Consider the following 12,217-nt stretch of genomic DNA (forward strand, 5'->3'; position numbering starts at 1 on the left):
TGGAGTGCAGTGGCGTGATCTCAGCTCACTGCAACCTCTGCCTCCCAGGTTCAAGCAATTCTCCTGCCTCAGCCCCCCAAGTAGCTGGGACTACAGGCACACGCTGCCACACCTGGCTAATTTTTTTATATTTTAGTAGAGACGGGGTTTCACCATGTGGCCCAGGCTGGTTATGAACTCCTGAGCTCAGGCAATCCACCTGCCTCGGCCTCCCAAAGTGCTAGGATTACAGGCATTAGGCACTGCAACCTGGCCTCTTTTTTTTTTTTTTTTTTTTTTGAGACAGAGTCTCAAATGATCTGTGTAATGGATTAGAGTTGGAGATGTCAGCATGAGCTCATGTTTAGCTTAATATAAATACAGATGGTTACCTATAGAAATATTTATAGATCTGTGTGTGTATAATAGTAAACACACACATTTCTTTGTCTGCCAGCTGAGACTGCCTGAAAGAAATGACATCTCAATAGCAAGAGGCACACCTAGCACCCAGGCCTTGAATCATTATTATTATTACTATTTTTGAGATGGAGTCTCGCTCTGTCACCCAGGCTGGAGTGCAGTGGCATGATCTCGGCTCACTGCAATCTCTGCCTCCCAGGGTCAAGCGATTCTCCTGTCTCAGCCTCCCAAGTAGCTGAGATTATAGGCACACACCACCACGGCCGGCAAATTTTTGTATTTTTAGTAGAGATGAGGTTTCATCATGTTGGCTGGGCTGGTCTCGAACTCCTGACCTCAGGTGATCCACCCGCCTCGGCCTCCCAAAGTGCTGGGATTACAGGCGTGAGCCACTGTGCCCATAATCCCTGCCCCACAGGGTGTGGTAATTTCTAGGTCCATTGTATTCTGACTGCCTGCTCTTGGGGTGGAAGTTCTACTTTCAGAGCCACCCAGCCTGAGCCTCCCAGATCTGGAAGGCCTGGCTGCCCTGGTCACAGTCCCAGTGCCCTGGGCGGTTACTGCTCTTCAGGTGCCCAGGGGTGAGGCGCGGATCACAATGACCCTGAAACAGCCCAGAGGCAGCAGGGAGGGGCTGGGAGAGGCACCAGGCAGGGATGATGGGCTCTCCCAAGGGCTAGCCTGCCTGTAGAGAGCTCTAAACTCACAGGACCTTCTCAGGCCCTGCCCAGAAGCCCACCAGGGTGAGTGTGACACTGCCCAGGAGCCAGCTTAGAGCTGACAACAATCTGGGAGTGGGGTATAGTGGGGAGGAAGCAGGCTCAGAGACCTCTCAGTGTCAGAGCTGGGAGTAGGACTGGGGCTCTGCCTCCCAAAGCGGAGTTTGTTAGAAGTCTGTGTCTTGGCCAGAAGTGGGAGCTCATGCCTGTGATCCTAGCACTTTGGGAGGCCAAGGCAGGTGGATCACTTGAGCCCAGGAGTTCAACACCAGCCCGCACAACATAAATACAAAAAATTTCTACCCCATTTCTACAAAAAATACAAAAATTAGCCGACTGTGGTGGTGTGTGCCTGTAGTCCCAGCTACTCAGGAGGCTGAGGCGGGAGGATCGCTTGAGCCCAAGAATTTGAGGCTGCAGTGAGCTATGATGGTGCCACTGCACTCCAGCATGGGCGACAGCAGGACTCCATCTCTTAGCAAGACCCCATCTCTTTAACAACAACAACAAAAGTGTCTTGGCTCCAGCAAAGACTTACTGCATCAGAATGGGGGCTGGGGGTAAGTCATCTGTACTTTCAACAGGCTCCCCACCCAGGGGTCTCTGAGGCACCACCAGGGCTGGGAGGCTGCTGCTCAGGTCTTTCTTCCCTCAAGCTGGTTCCAGGTTTCCTAATTCCCAGTAGAGCGTTAATGACGGTAACAGCTTCCACGATTTGAACACTGCAAAGCAGGCTAAGTGCTCTCTCTACCAGCCGTGATGCCATTTCACGGCTGCAAAGAGGCAGGTGCTGCTATTATCCCCATTCTGCAGACCAGAGCCCCCAGGGAAGGCAGAGGGAAAGTTAATTGGCTTGGCCAAGGTTACAAAGCTAGTAAGTGGTGGAGCTGGGACTAAATCCTAAATAATAACTTTTAAATACTAAGAACGGCAGCTAGTCTATGTGTAAGCTTGGCCAGCGTGCCTGGCACTGTTCCGAGCTCACTGTTCTAAGACTGGTATGTACGTGCTCATTTAAACGTCACAGCAACCCCAAAGTTGGCCACTCTTGGCTGTCACCATTTTTCAGGTGAGGAAACGGAGGTTCTGGGAGCTCTCGCCTGAAGCCACTCGCTGTCCGCTGGGCCGGTGGCGCTCACCCTGCACCGCGCTGCCCTGCCCGGGGCACTATGGCCTGGGGCTGGACTATGCCCTCCCCACCTCACCCGGCGCCCCCCACTCACGCGCGCTGAGGGTGCGGTGAGCTGAGCGCGGGGCCAAGCATGTTCCAGCGTCGACCTCGCCCAGGGGCCCAGGACGTGGCGCCCAAGGTGCTCCCTGGCGACGGCGACTTCCGACGCAGCAGCGACCCGCGGCTGCCCAAGCTGACCCCGCCCGCGCTCCGAGCGGCCCCGGGCGCGCGGGGCTCCGGGGGCTCGAGGATCCCGTGGGGCGGCGCCGCGTGGTGGCCGGAAGGGGACACCGAGCCCGGGGTGGGCTTCGGACGCCTCCCGCCGCGCCTGCCCGCCCTCCTCACCGAGACCCGGCGGGCGGTGGGGAAGCGGGGGCTGCTGCGGTCCCTGCTGCTACCTCCCCTGCTCTCGGCCGGCGCGTCCCTGGAATCGGCGCCCAGGAAGCCCGGGCCTGGAGAGCGCGAGCGCCCCCGGAGGGGCGTGGCCAGGGAGGACCCCGACCTCTTGGGCGCCTTCCTAGGAGAGCTCCTCCCCAGCAGGTTCCGTGAGTTCCTGCACCAGCTCCAGGAGAAGTCCGCCGAGGAGCTGGAGCCACTGAGTGAGGCCCCGCAGGGTCTGGGGGGCGGGCCCGAGTCATTCCTGGTGGAGGGTGGTCTCTTGTGTCCCCGCACCCAACACCCTCACCACACAGGCTCAGAAGGATGCTAATGTTAGCTGAGTATCTCAGAGCCCTCGCAACCCCTCCTTGAAGGCTGACCTGCCATCACCCCGAGGCCATATGACTAGGAAGGACCGTCCCCCAGCCAAGGCTAACAGCTGTTTACTCCTGGCTCCAGCATCCCCAGCACCACAACCTCAAAGGGGTGTGTTAGAGCACTGCCCAGGGTCTCCACAGTGTCCCAACTGTTCATTCCTCCCAGACCCGTGGTAAGCGTCAGTTCCCTTCTTGGTGGGGACGGGGTTGCCATCGATGTTTCCAGAGAGTGACAGCCTGGCCACTCATGCCAGATGTGGCCTGTTTGTCTTTAAGGGGCCAGTCATCGCACCTCCAGGATAGTCTTAGGAAGATTTCGCTCCATCAGACACCTACTCTGGGGCCCCTGAAGGGTGATCACTCACAATTCACCACTGCCAGAAAGGCCAACCAGTAAGTGATGGGAGGGATAGGGTAGGGTAGTGGAGGAAAGGGGCATTTCTTTCCTCCTTTCTTTCCTCTTTTGCCCGTGAATGTATTCATCCATCCTTACATACATCTGTCCATGAATCAGATCTTTTATCAACCCATTCATTCAAGATTCATTCGCCAGTTCATGTATGAATCAACCCATCCATTAATGAGGTCTTCTACCAACACATAATTCATCCATAAATCCATTCATATATTCATTTTCCCATTCACCCATCCATCCTTGCATCCATCTTATCCATGAACCAGATCTTCTACAACCTGTTCATGAATCTCTCCATCTGTCCATCTATCTTTCTATCCACCCATTCATCTATCATGAACCCATGACTCCATCCATCCTTGCATCCATCTTATCCATGAACCAGATCTTCTACAACCTGTTCATGAATCTCTCCATCTGTCCATCTATCTTTCTATCCACCCATTCATCTATCATGAACCCATGACTCCATCCATACATACATTCACTCACCCACCCACCCATGAATCAGGTGTCTTGTGGATCCATTCATCTACCTGGCCAACCAGCTAGCCAATCATCCATCTAAAACTCCCACACTTCTTTCCATCCATCCATTGATCAATCATCCATCCATTGATCATCCATCCATTGATCATCTACAAATCTTTCCATCCACTTGTAAACCCAGGACACTGTCCATCGCTAATCTAGTCATAAAACCATCCACAAACCTACATACCCATCTACATAAAAAGCCAGCCACCCATCTGTCCATCTACCCATACATTCATACTTCAGTTCTATTCAGACCCTTTCATTAACTCACTCCACAGTCCATCCACCCATCAACCCACCCACCCAGTCTTCCATCTTTTTGCCCATCCCACCATCATTTGTCCATTTCTTACTCTAACTTTTATTAGGTTTTACTATATGTTGAATATTGGGAGAAAAATAAGGGATGGAGGTAAAAGAAGAGCCTAGGCATTGGAACCTACCTGGGCCTAGATACCACAGTTTTAACAGAGGGGGAAAAGAAGACAGAAACAGTTCCTCCAGGTTAAAATTCCTCCAGGCCTAAACAGGAGTGAAGGGTGAATGGCACTGCCCATGAGCTGAAAGACCAGGGAGAGTAAAGATATCACATACATATCATTCCTCCTCATCTGATACCCACGGCAGACAAAACTAATGGATCATATTTCCCCACTGAGCCTCAGAACCCTTCCTTGCACAGTACTCCAGGTAGACACTACTGATGGATCAGAGTAGGAACTAGAAATGGATCACATGGCCAAGCATGGTGGCTCATGCCTGTAATCCCAGTGCTTTGGGAGGCTGAGGCAGGAGGATCGCTTGAGCCCAGGAGTTTGAGATCAGCCTGAGTAACATGGTGAAACCCTGTCTCTACAAAACTTGCAAACGTTAGCTGGGCATGGTGGTGCATACCTTTGGTTCCAGCTACTCGGGAAGCTGAGGTGGAAGGATTGATTGAGCCTGGGAGGTTGAGGCTGCAGTGAGCCAAGATCGTGCCACTGCACTCCAGCCTGGGTGACAGAGCAAGACCCTGTCTCAAAAAAAAAAAAAAAAGTGAAACACATTTATCAACCTCAGAACTTTCAACCAGTCAGGCCAAATATACACATGACTTCTCACAAGATATAATAAATAAAAGTTTGGAATTCATTCTCTCAAATGTGAGCAAAAGCAGAGACGGGCGGATCACGAGGTCAGGAGATCGAGACCATCCTGGCTAACACAGTGAAACCCCGTCTCTAGTAAAAAAATACAAAAAACTAGCCGGGCGAGGTGGCAGGCGCCTGTAGTCCCAGCTACTTGGGAGGCTGAGGTAGGAGAATGGCGTAAACCCAGGAGGCGGAGCTTGCAGTGAGCTGCGATCCAGCTGCTGCACTCCAGCCTGGGCGACAGAGCGAGACTCCGTCTCAACAACAACAACAAAAAAAAAGTTACAGACTTTCATAATCAAGAGCAAATACTTGAGCGCCTTACTGTGTGTGAGATTCCCTGGTAGGCCCTGCAGGGAACACTGGGGTGCCTCAGAACAGGCTCCAGTGGCCCTCAAGGGGAGATGCTGAGATTTCAGGCAGGCAGGCAGAGCTGGGTTATGCCTTTGCCTGGCCCTGCAACCAGCAGAGAGCAGGGGTTTCTGAGCACACAACTGTTGGATGACTAGGTCCCAAGGCATGTAACCAGGCACTGTCCTGACACCTCCTGACTGCTTGGCTCTTTGGGGGTTGACGAAAAACATTCCCTCCGCATCTACACAGACATATAGATGTGGTTTGATGAACGGATGCAGACATATAAATATGTGCATTCCAACCGCCAGCCATGACCTTCCTCAATAACAGAGCTATAGGTGGGTCAAGCAGGCCTTCCTGCAGCCTCGCCCTTGAGGCTGATTTTTTTTTTTTTTTGAGGCAGAGTTTCACTCTTGTTGCCCAGGCTGGAGTGCAACGGCACGATCTCGGCTCACCGCAACCTCCGCCTCCCAGGTTCAAGCAATTCTCCTGCCTCAGCCTCCCTAGTAGCTGGGATTATAGGCATGTGCCACCAGGCCCAGCTAATTTTGTATTTTTTTTTTTTTTTTAGTAGAGACGGGGTTTCTCCATGTTGGTCAGGCTGGTCTTGAACTCCTGACCTCAGGTGATCCACCCGTCTCGGCCTCCCAAAGTGCTGGGATTACAGGAGCGAGCCACTGCGCCCGGCCGAGGCTGATTTTTATTTTTTATTTTTTATTTTTTATTTTTTTTTGAGATGGAGTCTCACTCTGTCGCTAGGCTGGAGTGCAGTGGCGCAATCTGGGCTCACTGCAACCTCTACCTCCTGGGTTCAAGTGATTCTCAGCCTCTCGAGTACCTGGAACTACAGGCGCACGCCACCGTGCCCAGCTAATTTTTTTGTATTTTTGGTAGAGACGGGGTTTCACCATGTTGGCCAGGATGGTCTCGATCTCTTGACCTTGTGATCTGCCTGCCTTGGCCTCCCAAAGTGCTGGGATTACAGGCATAAGCCACCTCACCCGGTTGAGGCTAAAATTAATAACAATAAATGGAACAGTGTTATCTATGAAATACACATACAACAGATACCCTTGATTAAGGCCAAACCCTGTGCCAGGCCATGTCCTAGATATCTCATGTAAGTCATTTGATACTCATCAAACCCAGGAGGATGGTATTATTGTGCCTATAATTTAAAGGGGAAAAAACTGCAAAATGGAGACTTGGAGACTCGGAGACAGTCTGCCAAAGGTCGTGTGAGGTCCTGTGGCTGGGATGGGGCATGATTGAGATAGACAGTTACAGTAACAGCTCAGTGGGGGGGGGGGGGGGGGGGGGCCCCCCCCCCGCCGCCCCGACACGGGGGGGGGGGGGGGGGGGGGGGGGGGGGGGGGGCGCTCACGCCTGTAATCCTAGCACTTAGGAAGGCCTAGGAGGGTGGATCACTTGAGGTCAGGCATCTGAGACCATCCTGGCCAATAAGGTGAAACCCTTTTCCTACTAAAAATACAGAAATTAGCCGGGCGTGGTGGTGCACTCCTGTAGTCCCAGCCACTTGGGAGGCTGAGGCAGGAGAATGGCGTGAACCCGGGAGGCGGAGCTTGCAGTGAGCTGAGATCCGGCCACTGCACTCCAGCCTGGGCAACAGAGCGAGACTCCGTCTCAAAAAAAAGAAAACAAACAAAAAAACCCAGCTCCCAGTTAGTGATGTTTCCTCTGGGCCCTACAGACCCTGGGCTGGATACTTCTATGGCCCATTTCCTTTCTTCACAACCCTGTAGAATGGGCACAATATTCCCATTTTACAGATAAGAAAACTGAGGCTCAAAAGGGTCAGGACTGAAACCCAGGACTGCATGACTCCTGGGCTGGCATTCTTATTGTCTCTGCTAAATTGCTTTACGTGCGAGGGTGCCAGCTCTGGAACCAGGATGCAGGTCTTGGCTCCATGCCTTACAGCTGCATGACTTTGGAATAGTCTCTGTGCCTCTGTTTCCTCAACTATAAAATGAGAATGATAACAGCATTTCGTGGGGGCTGTGTGCATTTGGTGTGATGGTGTACCTCTGTGCTCGAGCCTGCCTGGCAGGTAGGAAGTGCTCCATTAAGCTGGCTTCTGTGATAGGTGTTATCCATTCTTTTTTTTTTTATAATTTTTTTTTTTTTTTTGAGACGGAGTCTCGCTCTGTCACCCAGGCTGGAGTGCAGTGGCCGGATCTCAGCTCACTGCAAGCTCCGCCGCCCGGGTTTATGCCATTCTCCTGCCTCAGCCTCCCGAGTAGCTGGGACTACAGGCGCCTGCCATCTCCCCCGGCTAGTTTTTTGTACTTTTTAGTAGAGACGGGGTTTCACCGTATTAGCCAGGATGGTCTCGATCTCCTGACCTCGTGATCTGCCCGCCTCGGCCTCCCAAAGTGCTGGGATTACAGGCTTGAGCCACCGTGCCCGGCCGGCGTTATCCATTCTTACAGACCAGTGTAGGGCACTTGTCCAGAATCTCACAGCGAGTCTGGGGTTGGTGGGTGTGTGCTGGGGTACGGCGGGGGGCTGTGAGCACAGGCTCCTTTCCCCTCTCTCAGCAGGCCCCACGGTGCACAGGTCCCCAAGCTCAAGGCTGCACTGACCCACAACCCCTCGGGGGAAGGCTCTAGGCCCCGCAGGCGGTGTTGCCCTTTCCGGGTGCGGTTCGCTGACGAGACCCTGCAGGACACAATGCTCCGCTACTGGGAGCGCAGATGCTCAGGTAAGCAGACAGGATGGGGAGCCTTGAGACTCCAGAAAGTTCCATCCAGGAGGGCAGAGAGGCTGTAGTTCTGGGCCCCTGGAGTGAGGAACCGGCTTGCAAAGGCCAAGAGACCCTGCAGACGATGTGCCTGAACTGGCCACCCTGGAAGATGTCAGGGTGACCTTCGAGGACCAAGTAGAGGGTCTGAAGTCCAGTGGAGGTGTTCCAACGTGGGCGGCACCTTGGACTGCTTGCTGCCAAGGGGTCCTCATATGCTGTATCTGCCCACCTTGAAACCCGTAGCCAGAGCCTCTGGAGTCTACACTTGCTCCCCTCCCCAGCCCCCATGGCCTACAGGGGCTGGAGGAGGTCCAGGTGCCATTGGAAGCATCTTCCTTCGACATCCATGAAGGCAGACCTCGAAGGCTGCCTGAGGAGGTGCCCGGAAAAGCCGGGAAGAGGAAACTTTCTCTCTCCTGGAGACAGCTGGCACTGCCTGGTCCAGCAAGGAAGCTAAGAGCCACCAGGCCCTGGATGTAATGGTGTCTGTTTTGCAGTTCCCAGTGAGCTTTCTGAAGTGTGTTTCGAGAAGCAGGCGAGAAAGTCCCTGTTCTTTTTTTTTTTTTGAGACGGAGTCTCGTTCTGTCTCCCGGGCTGGAGTGCAGTGGCCAGATCTCAGCTCACTGCAAGCTCCGCCTCCCGGGTTTACTCCATTCTCCTGCCTCAGCCTCCTGAGTGGATGGGACTACAGGCGCCCACCACCTCGCCCGGCTAGTTTTTTGTATTTTTTAGTAGAGACGGGGTTTCACCGTGTTAGCCAGGATGGTCTCGATCTCCTGACCTCGTGATCCACCCGTCTCGGCCTCCCAAAGTGCTGGGATTACAGGCTTGAGCCACCGCGCCCAGCCGAAGTCCCTGTTCTTACTCTGGTATAATCTTGACCAGGCTCGACCTTTTCCTGTGTACCCAGCCTCTTCTCTTCTCAGGATCCAGCAGCCCCCAGGGCCCCCAACAGTCAACTTCCTCTAGCTATTTATTGAGCACCTACTATGTGCAGTTTCAGGAAATGTCTGCCTCAAGGTCTAGCTGTGGGCTATGCCCTACAAACCTAGGACCTTCACTGATTTGGGAGGATCTGACGCAGTTCCCTTAGTATCACAGGAAGCTGAAGTTAGAAGCTGTGATTTTTGCCCAACGTCTGTGTGTTTGGTGGGGAAACCAAGGCCCCAGAACCAGAATGGGCTTGTGTGGGTGACACAGAGCCACAAATAGAAGCCAGAGTGCCCCTGGGCCCCTCTTGGGAATATAAGGCCAGGGCAAGCCCAGGAGAGAAAGAATTTCATGTGAATGGCAGCTGGTGCATACGGGAGATGATTCCGTGTCAGCCACTGGCCATAAGGAGCTATCATGGTGTCCAGGGCAGCAGAGTGCCCAGGATATGTGGGGGCCAGCCTGCTGCTTCCCAGCCCTTTCCATCCTGCGGCAGCCATTGGGGAATTCAGGGTCCTTGGACCATCTCACATGGCTGCTGTTGGACGGGAAGAGCCCCCAGCCCTGAGCCCTCCCTGAAGCCCTCAGCACTCTCAGCATGGTTTCTGGGATTTCTATGATCGGGTAAGCAGTCTCCCCACTGCAAGAAAGGGGGCACGCTTCTGGCTGCAGCACGAGTGGGGATGTGCAGGGAGGGGCACAGCTTGGGTATAACAGAAACAGTCACGCAAGGTGGTTTTAAAACCCAAGCCTTCTCCGGAGGCAGCCAGAAGGCGCTGGGGAGCCTGGGGTTGCCATGGAGACAGGGCTCTGACCGGCCTTGCCTGCCAGAGGGAGGAAAAGAGGGTGGGGGCACCAGTGCCCTCCTCCCAGGCAGGCATTTCACCCTGCCCTCTCTCCTGCAGTCCAACAGAGCGTCATTGTGAACCAGAAGGCCGCCCTGCCAGTGGCGTCGGAGCGGGTGTTTGGGAGTGTCGGAAAATGGCTGGAGAGTTTGCCCAAAGCCCTGTACCCTGAGGCCGAGGAGGAGACCCTGGCCAGCTCCTGGTGCTGTGACTGTGCTGGCCTGTGTGGCTCTGGGGAAGGGGATGGGACTCGCGGACATTGCAAGGGCTCCCCACCCGGCTTGCTTACAGACCTCCCCACCCGGCGGCAGGCGGGTTGTCAGTGTGGGTCCTCAAGGGCCCTGCCAGCCATGGGAGGGCTGGGGACTCAGAGTCCAGGAAGCTCATGGGGTCCTGTCTCCCCCAGGTCCACCCAGAAGACACAGGGCTATCTTTCTGAGGACACCTCCATGAACAGCAGCATGCCCTTCTGTTCAGGGAAGAAGGCCGCTGCTCAGAGACCGCAAAGCGGCCTCCGAGCCTTCTTGGACCCCTACGGCAACCTGGAGCAGGTGGGCAAATGGTCTTGCTCCTGGAGCCAGAAGGTGGTGAGCCTCTGCTGGCAGCTGGCCCCGGGAGCAGCCCTGTTTGGTGGGGTGACTGGGGCTGGGAGTGGATCCTCCCTGCGAGCCAAGTCACCGTGGGGGCTTGCAGTGGCCACACGGTGTTCCTGCATCTCCCTCAAAGTGCAGCAGTCAAGGGGCAGCTGTAAGCCAGGTGCCTGGGTTCTGATCACAGTTCCTTTCTGCATCTCCCCTCCCCTACCCCACCCTATCCTATCCTACCCTACCCTACCCTACCCTACCCTATCCTACCCTACCCTACCCTTTCTTTGCTTTTTTGAGACAGAGTGTTGCTCTGTGGCCCAGGCTGGAGTGCAGTGGCGCAATCTTGGCTCACTGCAATCTCCGCAATGGGGACACCCACCACCACTCCCAGCTAATTTTTGTATTTTTAGTAGAGACGGGGTTTCACTATGCTGCCCAGGCTGGTCTGGAACTCCCGATCTCAGGTGATCCGCCCGCCTTGGCCTCCCAAAGCGCTGGGATGACAGGCGTGAGCCACTGTGCTCGACCTTGCATCTGTTTCCTCATCTTTTAAAATGAGGCTGGCAGCACTATCTGCCCAACAGGGCTTCAGCTTAGAATCCTGCTGGGAGCCCAGTCCCCTGCACTGAGGTCCCAGTAGCAGCCAGCTGGTCCTCTGTCTCACTGCAGTCGGTCCTGAAGCAAGGCCGCCCTAAGGGGTACCATCTCCTCCTGGCCTCCGCAACACGGCAGCCAGATCAGAGGTGAACACCCGCGAGCCCAAGGCCAGGGACACACAGGGGCCAGGCAATGAGGAGCGTCCTTCCTTGCCCACAAATAAAGGCACATCTCAGGTGGCTGGGACCTGCCAGTAGGTCTCACACAAGCCTTTCTGGGTACCTGATGGCTGGTCTCTGGGGGTTGCTGGAAGGAAGGGGATCGAGACACAGCCAGGATGAGGCTGAGGGGTGGGGACGGGGTATCCCTGGGGTTCAGGACTTGTACCAAGTGAACCCCTCTTCTGGAAGGTGGGAGACCCTGCCACACACCTCAAACCTGGGAACATGCTGGGCGTGATGGTCCACACCTGTAATCCCAGCACTTTGGAAGGCCAAGGTAGGAGGATGGCTTGAGCCCAGGAGTTTGAGACCAGCATGAGCAACACAGACCCTGCCTCTTAAAAAAAAAAAAAAAAAGCTGGGTGTGGTGGTCCACGCCTCTAGCCTCAGGTACTTGGGAGGCTGAGGGGGGCAGATCACTTGAGTGCAGGAGGTTGAGGCTGCAGTGAGCTGTGATCGCGCCACTGCACTCCAGCCTGGGCGAGAGAGTGAGACCTTGTCTCAAAAATCAAACAACAGGCCAGGCGCGGTGGCTCAAGCCTGTAATCCCAGCACTTGGGGAGGCTGAGACGGGTGGATCACGAGGTCAGCAGATCGAGACCATCCTGGCGAACACGGTGAAACCCCGTCTCTACTAAAAAATACAAAACACTAGCCGGGCGAGGTGGCGGGCGCCTGTAGTCCCATCCACTCGGGAGGCTGAGGCAGGAGAATGGCGTGAACCTGAGAGGCGGAGCTTGCAGTGAGCTGAGATCCAGCCAGTGCACTCCAGCCTGGGCGACAG

At 54.7% G+C, this 12,217-nt stretch overlaps 1 protein-coding gene across 1 annotated transcript; it reads left to right on the top strand.

Annotated features, from left to right (window-relative positions):
* Positions 1-2,383: 2,383 nt before the first annotated feature.
* C14H9orf50 (chromosome 14 C9orf50 homolog) lies at positions 2,384-11,362 on the top strand. The gene is made up of 7 exons (XM_026457122.1): positions 2,384-2,891; positions 3,130-3,220; positions 3,324-3,440; positions 8,048-8,211; positions 10,089-10,251; positions 10,435-10,583; positions 11,259-11,362. Exons 1-7 carry the CDS (start codon positions 2,384-2,386, stop codon positions 11,360-11,362), a joined length of 1,296 nt encoding a protein of 431 aa, XP_026312907.1.
* The last annotated feature ends 855 nt before the right edge of the window (positions 11,363-12,217 follow it).

The sequence above is a fragment of the Piliocolobus tephrosceles genome, chromosome 14, assembly GCF_002776525.5.
Source record: "Piliocolobus tephrosceles isolate RC106 chromosome 14, ASM277652v3, whole genome shotgun sequence".
Lineage (NCBI taxonomy): Eukaryota > Metazoa > Chordata > Mammalia > Primates > Cercopithecidae > Piliocolobus > Piliocolobus tephrosceles.